Here is a 21,132-nt window from a genome sequence, read left to right as displayed (position 1 = left end):
AAACAAAGTCTTGTCATAAGACTCTCCTCGAACAACATGTTTTGTTTGTCAGAAAATTATAGAATAAACCTATCTTATCAAGATTAAAAATATCCTCTTCCTCATATTTTTCAAGGATGGACCATACAGAACACAACCAGTCTGTAGCCTTTTCTTTTTCGACTAATCCAGACTCGCTGCAAACATTTCGCGAAACCAAATTATTCCTGTCTTTAAATCTTTGGAGCCAGCCACTGCTGCATTTTAAGTCGCTAATCCCATGTTGCTGAGCTAGGTAACTTGCCTTTTCTTGCAAAATCAGACCTGATTATTGGCAAATTAGATGCATGCATTTGTTGGTACCACTCAAAGTTTTTTTGTTTCAAGCTCTTCGTGTTTTGCACCACGAATTCGGTTCCTGTTTTTCATCACTGCTCCAGTGTCATGCACTTCAAGTCTTTTTCGATTTTTCAGTATTGTAGATAAAGTAGGTAAAGGGATGTTGTATTCCTTTGCAATGTCCGTTTTGCTTGTTTCCATCCTACAGCCTATTGTATAATTTTTAGTTTAATTTCCAGGCTTAATTCTGTCCGTCTACGTTTTGTCGCCATAACACTGCTAAATAAGATTTAATATAAACAAATTTTAAATTAATTTAAAGACAAGTTCTGAAAAAGACATCAGCTCAGATAAAATGGCACAAAAAATAGATTGCTGTATATGATAGCAAAAGACTCTTTGAACTCGGGTAACAATTGCAACTGACCTTATTCCCATGGAGAGCGAGGGAGTGCATGTAAAACGACTTAGAAAAACTTTTTATTCTTTTGTTAATTCTTCAGAAAGATGTTTTTCAGAGTGCATTTGACATTGTAGCTACCATAAACTCCTTTTGTTTACACAAAACTAATTTCTAACAAGTCAGTGCCATCCTTCGGGAAGTAGGGAACCAGATGGCCAGGGGCAATAATTGGATCGCTCTGCCAAGATCTGTATTAAACGTACAAAATAACAATATTTATTTCTCATGGAGTGAAAAAGAACTTTGTAATACATATTAACCGAATTTTGTAATAACAGAATATATTTACATCGAAAAGCCTATCCTTTCGCAGGGGAATGGTATGAGCTTCATATAAACGAGATTTTACTGTAATATTCTACAAGGCTAGGTCCTTTTGAAGGATGGCTTTACAACCCCAGCACAGCCAAGTATTGTTTCTTTTTAGAAGCATACTGCTCTCTGCCCATAATATTTAGTGTGATTATCCCAACTGTCCTTTTTCCTCTCCATGCACCAAACAATTTCTCTGTTATCATTCACCGCACAGTCTTGGATCAATATTGTATTAGTTTCATTTAAAACTTCTGACATATTTATAATTAAATTATTATATTATTCTACAGCACATAACACGTCTTACATTCCTATCAACTATGTGTGCCTTTTTCTATTTCGATTATTATTTCTTTTAAAAATGTTTGTAAAAGAATAAGAGAAGTTAACCTCAATGTGATATGTAGAACGCTTCTGTATGATACTCTCCAGACAAACAAATTTTTGGTTTGCCAATGGGATTAAGCCTGAGCGGCCTAATAAAGTAAAAAGTAAAGTGCAGCCATTATCAACCCACTGCAGGATGGAAGCCTCCTCAACAATTCATGCTGAGGGAAATGGACCATAATCTGCCACGCTGGTCCAGTGCGGGTTGGCAGAACGACCATATTCAGCAGTCAGGGGCTTGAACACCAGTCTACTCAAAGAGCGTGTGCTACTGCACTCCCGCTCCTGACCACTCGGCTACGGAGGCCGTTCATTGGAGATTTATCTCTCAACGATTGAACATATACATTTGATGCCTTTACCCCGTATCACATACTATGGGAGGTATTTAGACAATGTTCTAGTCATTACTGATAGTAGCACTATCCAAGACATTTTACATTCGTTTAATAATATTCATTCTAGACTCAAATTTACATTGGAGAGGGAGAATATGGATACTAAGTCATTAAATTTTCTAAATTTCACGCTTACTCGGGACGCGAATAAAATCCAATTTAACATCTATCGTAAACCTACAAACACCAGTATGCTTCTGCATTATAACAGCTATCACCCGTTCACCTACAAAAGATTGATTATCTTTAATCAATTTCTCAATGCTTATAAATATTCAACGACGGAATCTGCTTTGGGCTCAGAAATACAAATATTATCAGCCGATTCTTAAACATGTGTTACCCACTTGCTACAGTAGACAAAATTAGGGTACAAGCTAAGGATAGAATACAAAAAAACTACACCGATCAACAATAGTAATATCAAAAAATACTTTATTTTTGTCCCATATTTTGAACAGTGGCACAAACAACTTAACAGATTCTTTAAAGATGCCGAATTTAAAATTGTAGCCAGGCCAATAGAGAAATTACACACTATACTGAACAATTGCTCAGTCCTCTCCTCATTTGCAACATAAATAAATGACCTAGCATATAACACTTCTTGCGGTGATTGTGACTTGTCTTATCAGAGTTATACGCGGTTTCCTCTGAATATTTGTGTTAATCAACACGTGGCCTCAGTTCGCGCTTCTCATTCAGCAGCGTCAGAATTAGCCTTTCATGCCGTTAATGAAAAGCATACTTTTTTTTATTTAACAAGGCCAAAATACAGGGTTGTTAAAATTAAAGTATCCCTGTGTAGAGGGCTCTGGAGCGAGTTCCAAGGATCATACTGAAGAAAAATTTGGACAACAGGTACAATAAGGAATGCGCTCGCCATTTATTGGAAAAAAAAATTAGCTACAGAATTTGTCACTATATGGCGCTGTGGCAATACAAATCACTTGAACAGTGCTACAATTGTTCAGTGTCCCCTCCATTTTGGTCAACAACAGTTTCCATTCGAAGAACAGCATTTTCTACAGCAGAACTTAACATGTCAACTGGAATAGCCAGCACGTGACATCTAATGCTGTCCTTCAGATCTGCCGGAGTTTGACATCCTTCCCGACACACCTGGGTCTTCAAAAAACCCCACAACTAGAAGTTGGATGGGGTGAGGTCTGGTGATCGGGGTGGCCAAGCTGTCTGGAAACGACGGCTGATGACCCGTTCGTCTGTAAAGTGTTGCCTTAGCAATCTTTGGACACAACGGTAGATGTGGGGGTGGTGCACCATCTTGCATGAATGTGATATCCTGAAGGCACCCACGTTGTTGCAGCTCTGGTATTGCGAAATTTGCCAACATTTCATAATATCGCTGTCCAGTGACGGAACAGGTGACGGGGTCCAGTCAGTGTTACCTGTTAAAAAAAATGACCCAATCATGAATGTGGCCGTAAATCCACACCACACTGTCACTTTTGGAGAATGCAATGGAACCTCTTGGATAACTCGAGGATTTTCTGTTGCCCAAATGTGACAGTTGTGCGTATTCACTTGTCCATTTAAGCAGAAGTGGGCTTCATCACTCCAAAGGATGTTCCATGGCCAAGTGATATGCACTGTCATTCGTGCCAGAAACTGAAGTGCGTATGTGAAACGAATATCTGCATCACTATGCTTTAGCTGCTGTAGCATGTACATCTTGTAAGGATAGTACCACAACACCTGATGCATTACTAGCCTTACAGTGTAATATGGTATGCCCACTTCACGAGAAACAGCTGGCACACTTGCACTACCACATGGAGATTGACTTGATAAATCCACAACAGCCATAGCCACATCTTCAACACGAGAGGAGTCCACTCGTTTTCAACCTCTACCTGGTTGAACACCAAGATATCCTGTCACTTCAAATTTCACAATTATTTGGCGGACAGCACAAACAGTTATAGGTCCATGCCTTATGCGCTGCTGATGCCGGAATTCTCTGATAGCCACAGATGCATTGTTGGTTGCTGTTCTGTTAGTACAGCTTCACTAATAGTGCTTTTTCCTGCAACGTTGTTGGCATTATTGCTGTAGTGCAGCAAACATTTACTGTATGATTTTGAAGAGACTGCTTTGCTTTTATACAGTACAGTAGAGCTGAGTAGTGGCGCTGTGGCAATAACTTACGATTTTGCAAATAACATAAGTTATTTGCATAATTGTAACTAAGATAGTTAGACGCCATACAGTGACAAATTTTTTTTTTTTTTTTTTTTCCAATAAATGGTGAGTGCATTCTTTATTGTACCTGTTGTCCAAATTTCTCTTCAGTACAAGCCTTAGAACTTGCTCCAGAGCCTTCTACATAGGGATACTTCAATTTTAATAACCATGTACTTAGTGTCCAACGTAATTATACGAGACTACTAATTGCAGAAACCGTCAAAATTAAATTACATGAGAATTCTGTTAATGTTCACCAGCCATATCTAATCTCCGACTCGTGGTCCTTTATGCACATGCGTGAAGACAAATATTTCATATTTAAGTTCCATACTCGCCCCTGTTCAGTACTTTTCACTGGAGAATATCATATGGATGCTACATATATTGAGGTTAACTTCTCTTATTTTTTTACAAATATTGATATCAACATAGAACATATTGAGCAGTATAGCTCTGGTTCATACTACTAAAAATGTCTATTAAAATGCATGTGTACTGTTCTTTCTCTTGGCACTGTATAGCTCACCTGTTATATTTAGCATTATTGTCCCAAAGTTTTTCTGTGCTTTTTTTAACATAGCTGTTAATTCTTCATTATGTTCTTGACATACTCTTGGGACCATCAACCTGTTTTATTTATTTTTTTTCAGTTCCAAACTCATTGTAAAACTGATTAAAACATACTTTGTATATCTAATTTATTGATATATTTACATGAAGTACATAGCATCATAATCATCATCATCATCCCCTGATGAAATTTGCTGATATTCTTTCAGCATTGATGTTTTAAACATTTTTTTCCCCCACCCTTCATCTTTTATATTAAATAAATATTTCCTCAACTTTTTTATAAAAAACCTTAAGTATCAAAGCTGATATTGTTATCATGTAGATATTATTTTCTCATTTTATTGTATAACTTTGTTTTTCACCTTCTTTCATTGTATTCCTACTTTCCTTTCCTCACTACCTTTAGGTTGGCATCATCCTACCACGTTGAAGAGATCAGGAAGCAGTATGGTTTTTCAATGCCAAGAAAGTTATAGGTTCCACAGTATTAGTAGAAATAGTTGAACCATTTGCCATCCCATACAGAGGAAGAACTGACAGGGCAGGAGGGGGAGAAGCAATGCTTCTGATTAAGAAGCACATAGAATCTAAGGCAGCATACCCAGATGATGTCAGTGGCCAGTGTAATGTTGAGTCAGTTTTGTGTGATGTAAGCAATGGGAAAACTAAAATGAGAGTAGGAATCTGCTGTAGGCTAAATGACTGAAGACTGTAATAAATAACTACACACACGCTGGTAGATTGGGTCAGTAGATTGGAATGTCTCATAATGGGGGACTTTAAATTTCCAGATATTGACTGGAACTTGTGGGTTGGTCACTCACACAGTAGCAGAAATTTTTTGGTTTTATTGGATGACACTTTCCTATAGCAGCATGTTAAAGAAGTAACTGGAGAAAGCAATACTCTTGATCTGATTATCAACAGTGACTTTTTTTTGCATTAAGAATCTTCAGATGAATGAACAATTAGGTAGCAGTGATCATAATATATTGATCTGGGGTTTACTTAAGATATAACAATGGTCAATGGTAAAGGGAAGGGATTTTGCTTTCACACAGGTGATTACAATGATCTTGGACAGTTTTTTAAAATTCATTTTAGTGGGATCATTTTAGTGGGCCACATTACCCACTACAAATTCTAAACGGATGCTATTCAGGAAAGTAATCACAGAATCTACTTAAGTTTTTTTTTTTTTTTTTTTTTTTTATATATACCAAGGAAGAGATATTTTTCAAGGTTTAGACTTAATGTTGTGTGAACTGACAAGACTAGTGGAAGAGAAAAAAAACATGTGGGATAATCATAAATTAGCACGGGATGTGGAACCCTACAGTAAGTATAATATAATTATATTTGCTGTAGGATTATAGTATTAATACTAAACCTCCTAAATCTCAGTGATGTCCATTTCCACTTATATGTTGCCATGTCCCACTTACTTTTTCTGGCAGCATATCAGTTACCTCAACCACCACTCATTAGTTGCCTTAATTATTCACTCTATAATTACTTTTGTTTTGGCCCAAAGCGCTAAGTGTTTCTGAGTGATCTCCTAGAGTACTTTAAATATATTTAGGAATTGGACAAACCTTTAGAGGGAATGGTTGTGTGAATTTTTTTTAATTATTATTATTTTTTTAGCTGATGCTGCATAAGCTCATACGCTTGCTTTCTTCCATCACATGCCTCTATTACTATCAGTTCTTTAAAAGTAATCAGCAAAATCTTAGAAACAAAAGTTACCTTTCTTTTTATTCAAATAGCCACTAACTCTACTGATTTCTAACTGCTTCTTGGCCAATTGGTGACTCACTCCTACTTCCACATGGCAGAGCTGGAAATCTAATAGGAGCAACCATTGTGTATATCAGGGCAGGTTAATCCTTCAAGTGTAACCTTGAAGGATTAACCATTCAATCAGTCATAACACTTCAAATTCTAAGAGATTAAAAACTAGCTAACCTCAACAACACAATCCATCAGTTTGATATTACATTTATTGAATCAGCCAATGAGTGAACTGTCACCTTTTCTCATTCAGAAATGTCTAGAAAATGTGGCTGGTTCATTAGATGGTCAGGAGATGCCACTCTAAGGATCTACTAGGCAAAATTGTAAACAGCAAGCATTCAGAAAAGCCCTCTTGAAACTTTTAGCATTGTCTCCCATAAAGATAATTCCTTATGTAACACTGAATTCCTCCAAAGATGACATTCATAAATGGAATCTAATAGAAGTTGCAGAGGAAGAAAATTATCCAAGAACTGTAGAATCAAAAGGATGTACAGACAAAAAGACTACTTATTGGAAAAGCCGATATATATATATATACTGATACCGATATGTAACACCCTAACCAGGGGTGCACCGACTGGGGGTGCAAAGGGTGCATCGCACCCGGCGCTGAATATTTAGGGGCACCAACGCTAAAGGCCATTAAATTATATAATTCTTATATTACAAATCTCAACAAAAAATTATAAAAGATTTTTTAAATTAATAATAAGTGACTTAAAATAATAATTAATTATTATTTAAGTCACTTAAGTAATGGGCAGAATATTAAAATTTAATTTTTAATAATTTTGGATAGAAATTAAATAATTTTTGACAAATTATAATTACTTTTTTTTTCTTTTTTTTTTTTTTTGTTAAATGTTATTTATTTAAATAACAATTTGTTGTATCATTGTGTGAACTGACAAGATTATTTGACTATGTATTTTGAACACAAATGAGATACAATTAAAACGATGTCCTCTACGCTACATATGTAGTTCAAGTTTATGGGTTAACTATGTATTTACAGCGATTAATATATAATTATTTACTTTGTATAATGATCAATTTCGGCATAGTAATACTCGAAACTGCCAAATCTTTACTAACAAGAATCAAGTTGTACAAATTTATATGTTCTATATAATACCACTTAATATAATATGGTCTGTGTTGTTGTTTGGTTTTTTTTAGGAGCATTTAGCAACTAAGGCCATATTGCTCTGGGGATATGCGGGGGTCATTCCCTGACCTTTCGCATCCTCCATATTTGGTGGTCACGGGCTCGAACCTTGGTCTAATCAAGAAGCGTGTGCTACGCACTGCTGCTTCTGGCCACCTGGCTACGGAGGTGCCAATATGGTCTATAAGACATGTACTATATAATATTGTAAATACACCATAGTTTACCCATAGGTTTAACTACATGTAGCAGTGTAAAGGCATCATTTGATTTTATCTCATATTGTGCTACCTTCACGATGAGATACCAGGTATTGCACTACTTCGAATAAACAACGCTTCTCTAATAGAGGAGAAACCCGCCAATGAGTGAGCCAACAAGTTCTGAAATGCATCTGGGTGGTGGTGGTGCCCACTGAGAATAAATAACAGTAGTCTCCTCTGCAACAGGATCTAGAAAAGTTGAGCAGATGTGCTGAGAGATGGCAACTGAAGTTTAACATTAACAAATGTAAAGTACTGCATATGGGAAGCAGTAACCCCAGAGTAATGTATCAACTGTGTGGTATTACACTGGCAGTGGTCGAGAATGAAAAGGACCTGGGGGTAATTGTGCAGGCAGATATGAAGTTCTCTGAGCAGTGCAGACAGGCTGCAAGAGTAACTCATGGTGTCTTGTCAATCATATACAGGAATTTTTCTAGCAGGGATAGGGAGGTGATTATTCCCTTGTATAAGGCAATGGTCAGGCCACACCTTGAGTACTGTATACAGGTCTGGAGGCCTCATTTCAAGAAGGATGTAGAGCTGTTGGAATGAGTACAGAGAAGGGCAACAAGCTTAGTGAATGGAACAAAGGGGTGCTCTTACGAAGAAAGGCTTAAGTTTTGCAAATTACAGTGTCTGGAGACTAGGCACCTGCAAGGTGATCTGATTGAGGTGTATAAAGCCTTGAATGGTTTGAGCATGCTCAATGCTGATGGGATTCTTCCTCTTGTTCAGAATAATCGCCTGAGTGGGCATAAATTCAAATTGAGGAAAGAAGTAGGATGGATTTGCGGAAGTTTGCCTTTAACCAGTGTGTGGTTGATTGCTGGAACAAACTTCCATATGTCGTAGAAGTTGATAGCTTAAATAGATTCAAGGCAGAACTAGACAAACGTTTGGAGTGAGTGGATAGGTGAAATAAGGTGGTTTTTTTTTTTTTTTTTTTTTTTTTGGCTGATGCTATATAAGCTTACTTTCTTGCATCATGTGCCTTTGCTAATGCTCTATTAGAGAAACATTGTTTATTCAAAGTAGTGCAATACCCGTTATCTCGTTGTGAAGGTAGCCACAATATGAGACAAAACCAAATGATGCCTTTACACTAACTACATGTATTTAAACTTATGGGTAAACTATGATGTATTTACTCCAATATTATATAATTAATTTCAACCCATAACATATTATGCCTTGTGCATTTAGTCTTCAAAATGAGACATGTACATACGAATCGAACTCGTCTTCATTAACTTTTCAGTAACTGACGAGAAAACAGTTGATGTAAAAGGCCTAAAGGCAGGCAAATTATTTATCGTACCCAGGCGGCAAACAATCTTGGCGCGACCCCTGTTCCTAACCTTCAGTACACCAACTTTGCCAAATAGTGTTAAAACAAGATACCTAAATTTTCGAATTTTCCAACCTGCTCGTTGAGGAATTAGTTCCTGTTTATCCCAACTGTGGTTCTAAGGACTATGCTCAAACTGCAAAATGAACTGTAAAGGTGACCATGCAGCCTATTCCAGACCATGTGAGCAGTGGTAAATGGAAAAACAAATACAGAAATATCAGCTCGCATATCAAGATGGGGAAAAAAAAAAAAAGATTTTACCATACATGAAACATATTCATGCTACAACTCAGAAACAATAATAAGATTGTTGTTTTCTTGTTGTTGAAGTCATATATCAGTTCCTGTGAATATTTCACTTGGGCTCATTCATTACTTAAATCCTCACAGCAGTCTTCTAAGCAATCAATAAACTGAGCAAACTAGCAAATACAGATTTCAGTCCTCTGGTCACTATGCCAGGTCCTGAATACTGAATATTAATCCATCTTCTCCAAAAAAAGAAACTAAAGCCAACCGAAATAAACAGGGTACCTTGCAGGAAACAGACATTCATATTATGCTAAATATGAATAATGTATAATATAAATCAGTGGAAGTGCTAGAGGTTTTCACAACAGTAAAGAGGATACTTATGATCTGATTAACCTTTATAACATAGCAAGTATATGTTTACATGAAACAAACCTAATTCCACAAGACACACAATTGCAGACAGATCTAGAAACAGTTGCTGTGTGCATAGTTATCAGAATTAGTCTGACTCTCACCTTTCTGTCTACCACCAAATCTTCTTTACATTTCAAAAGAACTAGAGGATATGCTCATGCAGCTATCTTTCCCACTGTGCTTGTTGGTAGACTTCATTGTTCGTCACCCTCTGTGGGGATCATATTAACTAGATGGATGAGTTTGGATAATTGAATTTGTTCTATATATTTGGAATAATCAGTAATAAATGATCCACTTAATAGTGATCACTTTCTGCTCATATGCAACATTTGTATGAGTGGAATTGGAAGTTTTCTAAAGCAGATTGGACAATATACAAATCATCTATTTCATTAGATGAAAAAAATATTCATTCAGAATCCATTGACGTTACAAATCAATTACTAACTGCAACACATACTGCTATTTTGCAAAAAAAACTGCTCATCAATGCATGTGTGGTAACTACTGGTAGAATGAGGCATGTGGTACTATCAGAAAAGAGAAGAATAAGGCATGGATTCTGTTTCAGAAATTTCTTCCCACCATCAATATAGTTAATTGCAAAAAAACTCTGAGCAAAGGCACGTTGCATCAGAAAGATAGCTAAATGTGACTCCTGGATTCAGTTCGCTTTGGTGATCACTAAAGACTCTGACTCCGAAGTAATATTGAATAAGATTAGAATGCTTAATGGAACACTCTCTCAAACATATTCCCGAATTCTTAACTGTAACAGGAAGAAAATTTCCTCCTTGTTAGATATTGCAAATGTTTTTGGTACCACTTTCAAGTATCAATATCAACTGCATACAGTCCATTTTTCCAAAAAATTAAATCTATAACTAAAAATGTACAGTAAGTTTTCATATAAGAGGTGCTACCCAAATGTTCCCAAAATTTTAATGTTGCACGGGAACAATGTCTAGTACAGACTTATGGTGCTAGATAATACTGCATATATCCTTTGTGAATCAGTGTGGCAGGTGGTGTCAGGCTGGATAGAATCATTGAATATTTATGCACAGTTCTTTGGTTGTGTGTTTCATGTAGTTTGTGATGGCTGATGTGAGAGAGCAACGTGCTTGTATCAAATTTTGTTTCCTTTTTAACGATACAGCAGTAGAAACCCATAAGAAGTTGAAACAAGCTTTAGGCCAGATGCAGACCTATTACTGGTTTAACTGTTTTAAAAACGGTTGAATAACGGTTGATCACGACGATTTCTCTGGGTGTCCGTCATCGAACACCACCCCGGAAAATGTACATGTTCGGGCAGTGACCCCGTGAAGACCACAGGTGGTCCATCCGTGACATATGTAGCATTGTAGGATTATCATATGGCATGTGTCAGCAGATTTTGTCAGACAAGTTGAATACGAGAGGGATTGTGGCCAAGTTCGTGCCACAGTTACTAAGTTAAGACCAAAAGTAGCATCACATGGAAGTTAGCAGAGATCTTCAAGAACAGGCCAGGAATGATCAAAACTTCCTTTCTACAGTTGTCACTGGTGACGAGAGTTGGGTATATGGGTATGACCCAGAAACCAAGCAACACTTGTCCCAGTGGAAGAGCCCATCTTCACCCCGACAAGTGAGGAGCAATGTGAAGTCCGTGCTGATCTGTTTTTTGGACGTTGATGGGATTATTCATAAGGAATTCATCCCTCCTGGCCAGACCATCAACACAAATTCTACTGCAACATCCTGAGGCAGTTAAGGAAGCCGTCAGGAGGAAACATCCAGAGAAGGGGCACACAAAGAACTGGGTCCTTCATCATGACAACGTGCCGGCCCACACATCTCACTGTGGTGGAGTTTATGGCATTCAACAACATAATTGCCCCCCCCCCCCCCCGCATCTTCTTCCCAAGAATAAAAACCAAGCTGACGGGTTGAAGATTTGACAGCATAGAGGATATCCAAACTGAATCGCAGGCGGTGCTGAAGAAGAACTTTCAGGACGCATTCAAATCATGGGAGAAGTGCTGATATCAGTGTTCATGCTCTCAAAGAAACTTCTTTGAAGGTGACAGTGGCGAATAAGACCCAGGGTAAGTCTAATTTATTTTATACATACATTTCGGGAACTTTTGGGTAGCACCTCATAAACTTATGACTTTATGTTATATGAACTAAGATTCCCTCAATAGATGTCATAGTAGTGCTGATGGGATATTTTATCTAAAAAATGTTGCAACAATTAGAAGACAAGATATTGTAACTTATTCTATATTTGTTTAATTGTTAAATATTCCTGAACTCTTGTCCTAGTTCCTGCCATCAATTAATTGTGTTATCCATTCCAAAAGCTGGAAAGATCATCAAATCAATACCATTATTAACCCGTCTCACTCACTCACCAGCTGACTAGGTAAAACTCTGAAAAGACAATTCTTGCCTTTCTGACATGGTACCTTAAATAGTTGAACCTCAATCAATATGAATTCTTCAAGAATAGCTCCTTCCTAGACCTCGTGATCAAAGGAATCGTATGTACATAGTGCATTCATAAGAAATGAGCACTTGATAATGGTCTTCATTGATATACAAAGAAATTTTGACACTACCTGGTGATATGGCATAAATCATGACCTATATACTCTTGGAATATGGGGAAATTTGCCACTATTTATTCAAAACTTTCTCTGCACAGTAGAACATTTCAAGTGTGTTTTAAGAATGTTCTTTCACTGCACTTTTTTCAAGAGGTACGATAGGCATCCATGTTCAATGCCAGTCTGTTTTCGATTAAAATAAACTACACAATAAACAATAGTCTGAGTATTGTACACGCTTTTCTCTGTGCTGATGACTGTATGATTTCATGTCATTCTCAGAACATGCGAGCTCTACAAAAATAACTTCAAATCAATGAAAAAACTGCTTCTGTGGATTGAATAATGATGACTACTCAACTTCGTAGTCGAGTGGTCAGGAGCAGGAATACAGTAGCACACGCTCTTTGGGTAGACCAGGGTTCAAGCCCCTGACTGCTAAATATGGTCGATCTGCCAACCTGCACTGGACCAGCGTGGCAGATTATGGTCCATTTCCCTCAACTTGAATTGTTGAGGAGGCTTCCATCCTGTAGTGGGTTGATAATGGCTGCAGTTTACTCAACTGTCCATACAAAAAATTGTTACCATTAATTTCTGTAGGAAACAGGAATTTATTTATTAGCCTGAATTATGGGTTAGGAGGCATGCTGTATCTGTTACTGACAGCATTCGATTTATGAGTTTAACTCTTGACAGCAAGCTTAACTTCTTAGAGCACATAAAATAAATATGAACTACTTGTTAAAAGAAAATGAATTTACTCTTGAGTAATCTCCACCATGTCAAGGGGCACAGATCATGTCACCTTTCCTTTGGCTATTCCAGATTTGGCAGTATTCCAAGTATGGCTTTACCATTACTCTATAAAATGGAATAATTGCCTCTTTTCCTGCAGGAAAACTTTCTATATATCACTGACAGAACCCCACTTGCTGTTCTAACAACTTGCTTGCACTGCTCAGAGAATATCATGTTGGACTATGTGGTTACCCACAAATCTCTTACATATGCCTACCTTGAGTTTAATATCACCCAGATGTTATTAGTACTAGTGGTAGCAAATGATACAAAAAAGCAAGCTTACACAGTATCAGCCAAAAAAAAAAAAAATTTTTCCCATTTCACCTATCATTTCCCTCCAATAGTTTGTCTAGTTCTTCCTCGAATTTATTCAAACTATCCACTCCCTAAACAATCGATGGAAGCTTGTTCCAGCAATCAGTCACCCGTTGGCTTAAGACAAACTTCTACACATCTGTTTTGCAACCATCCTTCTTCAGTTTGAATTTATGGCCCCACGCGTATAGTCTGAGCAAGAGGAAGAAGCTCATCACCATCGAGTTTGCTCAAGCCATTCAAAGACTTAAACACCTCAGTCAGATCACCAAGCAGGTGCCTAGTCTCCAGATGCTGCAGTTTGTAGAACTCAATCCTTTCTTGGTAGGAGCATCCCCTTTGTTCCCTCACCAGTCTTGTTGCCCTTCTCTGTACTCGTTTCAGCAGTCCCTTCTTAAAACAAGGCCTCAAGATGCAGCCTCAAGATGTAACCACCTCCTTATCCCTGCTAGCAAAATTCCTGTATATCTTTGACAAAACTCAGAGTTGGCCTAGCAACCTGTGTACATTGCTCAGAGAACTTCATATCTGACTGTACAAATACCCCCAGGTATTTCATTTTCCCCTACTCTGAATGTAGTACCACACGGTTGGTATGTTACTCTGGAATTACTGCTACCCATATGCAGTACCAAGCATCTGTCAATGTTAAATTCACTTGTCATTTCTCAGCCCACTGCCTAATTTTTCAAGATCATGTTGCAGCAGCAGCAGCAAACCTTTATTACTGTCATTAATCATCCTGCCAACTTTTGTATCATCTGCGAACTTAGACATTAAGTCTGATATACTTTCATTAATAAATAAATAAATAAAAAAAAAGAATGGGCCAAGCACTGAACTCTGGGGGGGGGAGAAGGCACTAATAACATTAGTTCACAAAGAGCAGTGTCCATTGATAACTACTCTCTGTCGTATCCCACTCAACAATCTCTTTATCCATAGCAGTAACTTGCCCTTATTGCCCCTACCCTAGTTTTGTACAGCAGTTTTTTAAGTGCACAGTATCACAAGCTTTACTGAAATCCAAGTATATGACATCAAAATTATTTTTTGCAACCAGTTCCTTTGTCACTGCATATTCATATACAATCAAATTGGTCAGACAAGGTCTCCCCTTAACTAACCCATGCTGTGACTGAAGTATAACTTTAACTGCTGTCTAGATGATCCTGTATTACTTCTTTAACCAGTGTCTCTATTATTTTTCCTGGAACAGAAGTTCAGCTAACAGGTCTGTAATTACTAATGTCACCCTTTGATCTCCCTTTATGAATTGGGGATATATTTGCACATCTCAGTCCACAGTAGCCTCCCCTGATTCCAAAGGTGCCCTCGTAAATATGGCTAGGTGTTTGCTTACCGCCTTTGCTGCTTCCCTTAATATAACTGGATATATCCCATCCACTCCAAATTGTCTCTCTTACATTTAACTTCAACAATTTCTCCTCTGTTTTCCTCTCAGATATTACAAAATAATTTAACTCTCTGTTAGAATTTAATAAGCTTCTGTCCCCCCACTTCCATACAGAATTCCTCATGTGTGAATGTAGGTGCAAAATATTTAGTTTGTCAGCTATTTGAGCAAGATCATCAACATAATTGAACTGTTGATATCAAGTGGACCAATCTGTTTTTTCCCTTTCCTTCTAGTGTTTATGTAAGTAAAGAAGTGTTTTCCACTTTTCTTTGAATCTTTTGCCAAATATTTCTTGTAATCTACCCTGGCTTGCCTAACCTTTTTATGACTTGATTGTACACTTGTTTTTATCTACTGTAGGCTTTTGTATCACCTGGTAATTTATATGCATCCCATGCACTTTTCTCTGCTATATGTCTCAGTAGTTCATCTGGCATCCAATTAAGTCTAAGCCTTGAAAGAATATTTCTTCGTTGGAATGAAAAGCCTAGTAGTTTTTATGATTATTTCCCTTAATGTTTCCCATTTAGAATTTGTTATTGGTAACATCATTAGTTGATCCCTGTATAGAATTTAAAAACTGTCCAAGACCACTGTAGTCGACTTTACAAATGCAAAAGCCCTTCTCTTTACCCTTAATGGTAGTTACATCCTTAAGTAGATACCACATCAATATACAGTGATCACTACCGCTTAGTGGTTCTTATGTATGCAGATTCTTAATGCATGAAGAATCACTGCTGATAATCAGATCAAGAATATTGCACTTTCTTATCTCTCTAACTTGAGTGACCAACTCACAATTTCCAGTCAATATCTAGAAAGTTAAAATTCCCCATTATAAGACATTCTGATTTACTTCTCCACTCTGTTTCTCTGTATAGTTCATTGTACTCAACACAGTCATTCAGCCTATAACACACTTCTATTTTCATTTTTGTTTTCCCAGTGCTTATGTTAAACCAGACTGACCGAACATCGCACTTGCCACCCATATTAACTGTATGCACTGCCTTAGATGTTATGTGCATCTTAACTAACAGCATAACCTCTGCCTTCCTGATAGCATCAGCAAGTATTCTTGCACTCCTGTTCATGCACAGGCTACACTGAGAAAAATTCTACCCCATGAGCCATGGACAACGCTCTCGTGTAATCCCCCCTATCAAGTCCGGCAGAATTGCAAGCATTTTTAATTTAACCGCAATTTGCGACTTTTTCTCAACATTACCCTGTACTTATTATTATTATTATTAGCCATATGGTGTAAGGAACACTGAGGCATATGCTGCACCAGCCAAAAAAAAAAAAAAAATTCCCAAGTTATCCTGAGAGAGAGAGAGAGAGAGAGAGAGAAGTAGAAAGGAATCACCAAGAAAGAGAAGAATGATGATATCCAGCTCAGCAACCTGGGTTTGCCAAGCCCCTGAGTACTTGTTAAGTCCTCAGATCTCCTCTTAATGTCACTATTGCCAATGTGTACAGTATCACCGTTTATGTCCTTAAAAGATGATATCTGCTCTACAGCATAATCAGTTTTTGCCCCTGGCAGACATACCATAGTTCTGTTCCATCTATCCTCTTTGTACAATATATTTCTAATTTTCCTGACAGTAGAGTCATCAACAATAGCTACCTGCTGTGGGACCAGCACATTCTGCCTTGAGGGGGTTGCAATTATGTTACCTGATGTGCAAGTGCAAGCTCGTGTTGAAGTGGGAAACTGAGATTACTGCTTCCCAAATGGTATTTATCACTGTTAAACCTTAATTGCCATTTTCTGGCCCATATGCTAAGTTTATCCGGATCCTCTTGAAGTATCATATCTTTATTATCATTAATTGCTGTGTCCACTTTTGTATCATCAGCAAACTTAATACATCAGACTTGATATACCTACATCAATATCATTAATAAATATTAAAAACAGTAAGAGCACAACACTGACCCCTGTAGAACCCCATTTGTCACATTAGTCTGTGAAGTGCCTACTTATAACCATCCTTTGTCTCCTACCACTTAACTATTCCTTTGTCTCCTACAACTTAATTATTCCTTTATCCATAGTAGTAACTTGCACCTAATGCCACATTATTCTAACTTATACAACAGTTCTACGTGTGATACACTAATGATCAGATTGGTGAGACATGATCTCTATTTAACAAATCCGTGCCGTGTTTGCGTTATGGCTCTGTCCCTATCAAGATGACTTTGCATTACTTCTTTGACTATTGATTCCGTTATTTTTCCTGCCACAGAGGTTAAATTTACTGGGTTGTAGTGACCTACTTCATACTCTGAACCACCCTAGTAAAAATCTAAAGATGCTCTCATTATATGGCTAAAGAATTAGTATCTCTTTTTAGCTTCTTTTAATTGGATAGATGGAATCTATCAAATTTAATTGTAATTGGATAGATTCCATCAAGACATGGGGTTCTCCAAGCAGTATGAACCAGTTTCTAGGGTAGCTCATTGGGTTTTTGTCAATGGTATACGGGAATTTTGCCAGTAGAGATAAGGAGTTGATTATTTTATTATGTAAGGCAGTGGTTAGGCCACACCTTGAATACCGCATTCAGGTCTGGAAGCCTCACTTTAGGAAGGATGTGGAGTAGTTGGAATGGGTGCAGAGAAATGCACCCAGATTGGTGTGAGGAGAGCAAAAGTTTATTTTTACCAAGAAAAGCTTCAGTTTTGCAAATTGCTGCATTTGGAGACAAGGCACCTGTGAGCAGATCTGATTGAGGTATTTAAGACTGAATGGAGTGAGTAAGCCTAACTGCTGATGGCATCTTTCATCTTGCTCAGACCACATACACAAAGGGACACAAATTTAAATTGAGGAAGAATGATTGAAGGATAAATGTATGAAAGTTGCACTAGTTAAAGTGCCTTTAGCCAGTGAATAGTTGATTGTTGGAACTGACTTTCATCTGCTGTTGTAGAAGTGAGTAGTCTGAATAAATTCAAGGAACAACTAGATTAACTATTAGAGGGGGGGGTGTGCAAAGTTGGATTTTTTTTTTTTTTTTTTTTTTTTGCTGATACTGTAAGCTTTCCTTCTTGCATCATTTGTCACTACTGCTAATACTAAATGAATAATCGAAACTTCCTGTGTGGAGACATAAATAAACTGGGAATAATCAAATTAGTCAAATTGAATCAGTGAATATTGAGGGTTTACTGTATTTCTCTTTAAAGGGAGACCCTTACTTATTAAGGTTTAAAAGTTAATCATTTTATTATGAAGTAATTCATAATATGAGAATAACTATAAGGGTTAAAATTTTCATTTTGATAGAAGAAAGTATAATGATGCCTCGTTTTAGAACTTTGGTTTGATTTGACTTTATTTATGTAACTAGGTACATGATGGAAGTTGGGCACTATTTGTATAATTGTTATTTATATTCCATAGTATGAGATCTATTACCATAAAATTTTAAAAATTTAAATTTTTGTTAATAGAATAAATGGATTAAATTTTTTATAGAGTCATTGCTCACTACAGTTCCTGTTTGAAATGTACCGGGTAAAGTTGAAATTTTCTCACAGAGAAAGTGCTATTTGTAGCCCAGAGCAACTTGTAGCATGACATTGAAGAATGAAAAACCATTCCATTATGAAAAAAATTTCATGATCTTATGTGTTCCATTATGTTGTTGTATCATCTTATGATTTATACCATCTGACATCTTTATTTTGTAGTGCATGCTACTGGAGAAAAGCCCTTATTTATAACAGTCTGATTGATGTTATAAACTGAGTTTCTCTTTTGAAACAAATTGTTTTAATGGAACTTTTTTATTTTTTGTAGATCACTTTTCATTCTCTCTCCACTGCAAGCTTGACTGCCCTAGAAAGTTATCATACATGTATGGTGAAAAACACGAAAATTTTTACCCTAGCCATTATCATTATTTGCAGTACAGCTATTATAAGAGTAAGTGTGTTTGTTAAATTATTGTATTTGGATATAATTAAATACACTGGGAATGAAGTTACCATGAAAATTAGTGATTTTATTATTATCTTATTATTATATCATCATTCTTTAATAATTTTTGTAATTATTAACCATTTTGTAACTGCTATTTTACTGCCAGAATTGGAATTGTTGGTTAATATTAATAATTGCAAATACTTGTTTTATAATAATTTTGTATCCCTGTTGTTTATATCCTAATCTGCAGTCCATTATAGAAAATAATTAAATTTATAATTGCAGAAAAGTTATTTTTGAATTGGTAATTTTACTGCAAGCAGAAGATTAAGTGGAATCTCATAAATTTACCATTCAAAAAACCTGGAGTTGTAAAAATCCATCATTTTTGAATATTTTTCTGAGAGTAGTTGGCTGTACGAGGGCAGAGGGAAATTGAGAGCTAGCCACAAAATTTTGTACATTATGCTCCATTAATAATTTATAAACACCAATTTCTCTGTTTCACATATTTTTTAGACTGTACTTCATTGTTATTACTATGTATTTGCAATGTATGAAATCATTCATTTTGTTTGACATTCACATAAATGCTATTTAGTATTACTCTGTGTAATTCCATAGAAGTATAAATAATGTTAGAAAGTGTTTTTTTTTTTTTTAGAATTTTTATTAAGTCTAAAAACTACATTTATAATGATGCAAATGTGATTTTTATAATGTAATTGCATCACGTAGTACATAAAGTAATGGTACCTCCTTAGCCCCAGTGGGAAGGAGCAGCAGCGCGTAGCACACGCTTCTTGATTAGACCGGGGTTCAAGTCCACCACCAAATATGGAGGATGCGGAAAGGTCAGGGAATGACCACCACATATCTCGGAGCAATATGGCCTTAGTTGCTAATTCTCCTAAAAACCAAATAACAAACAAATAAACAGAAAGTAATGGTAGCACAGTACACACTGCCACTGCATAAACAGGAAATAATGTAGCAGTATTACACACTCAAAACCATTAGCATTAAAGGGGCGCTCTGGTCACAGAAGAGAACAGTCAGTGGATTTTTGGCTGATGTAAAGGGATAAGTGTTTTTAATTTTTATCGTATTCTTCATTAATTAAGATACTACGTTGTGTTTTACAGAGATATTAAATAGGTTTAGTAGCGTTTGTTAGCTTCTTATTTTGAATTTAACCACCGATTTTTGGAAGTTAAGACGCCCATTGTTGGCGACAATATTGTTGAACTAGCCACCATATTGTAGTCAATAAGAAATAGCGTAACGTGTATATATATCTCGAAGAGAACAGTCAGTGGATTTTTGGCTGATGTAAAGGGATAAGTGTTTTTAATTTTTATCGTATTCTTCATTAATTAAGATACTACGTTGTGTTTTACAGAGATATTAAATAGGTTTAATAGCGTTTGTTAGCTTCTTATTTTGAATTTAACCACCGATTTTTGGAAGTTAAGACGCCCATTGTTGGTGACAATATTGTTGAACTAGCCACCATATTGTAGTCAATAAGAAATAGCGTAACGTGTATATATATCTCGAACTGATAGCGTAAGGTATAAAGTAAAACTAGATAGCGTAATACGAAGCACTGTATTAGGAATTTGTTAGCTTAGTATAGCATCAATTAATCAAAAATATTATTAATCTTATTAAATTTCATTGTTAATTAAATTGTATTCAAACGGAAATCATGACCCAGACTAGAGCTGTGAAGCAAACGCCACAGAGTAGCGAGAGTGCTGTGACTCGGGGGAGACCTTTCTAAAACAGGACATGATATAGCCGAGGAGGATGCCTTGGTGTGTTGCTAGGTGTCTAGTGTGAAAGAAATTAGGTGCCAACTCAGCATTCTGATGGACGTCTATGAGAGCTTGAGGTGTAGGGTAAATGCCCTAGAAGAAATTAATATTAGGGGCTCATCAAGCTCTCGGCTGCCAAGCTCAATGCCAGAGCTCACTCCTGTGCCCCAGGCAAAACAGAGGCAATCTCTAAGACAGAATGCGCTAGTCCCAAAGGAACTAGTTATTGTTGGTGAATCTATTGTCAGGGAGACATTGAATATACTATGAAAGAAGAATTGGTGGAACAGGACCAGGGTATGTCTGCC

General features: G+C 36.7%; 1 protein-coding gene across 1 annotated transcript in view; it reads left to right on the top strand.

Moving 5' to 3' along the window:
• LOC150087233 (prolyl 3-hydroxylase 2-like) overlaps window positions 1-21,132 on the top strand; it is a 178,445-nt gene that overhangs the window by 42,176 nt on the left and 115,137 nt on the right. Inside the window, exon 4 of the mRNA XM_090372416.1 lies at window positions 18,879-19,004. Coding sequence (XP_090228542.1) covers window positions 18,879-19,004 — 126 coding nt within the window. The remainder of the gene's footprint in view (window positions 1-18,878; window positions 19,005-21,132) is intronic.

The sequence above is a fragment of the Mastigoproctus giganteus genome, chromosome 4 (genome assembly GCF_048544385.1).
Source record: "Mastigoproctus giganteus isolate SK-2022 chromosome 4, ASM4854438v1, whole genome shotgun sequence".
Lineage (NCBI taxonomy): Eukaryota > Metazoa > Arthropoda > Arachnida > Uropygi > Thelyphonidae > Mastigoproctus > Mastigoproctus giganteus.
The sequence above is the reverse complement of the archived record's forward strand: the minus strand, read 5'-3'. Positions and strand labels throughout refer to the sequence as shown.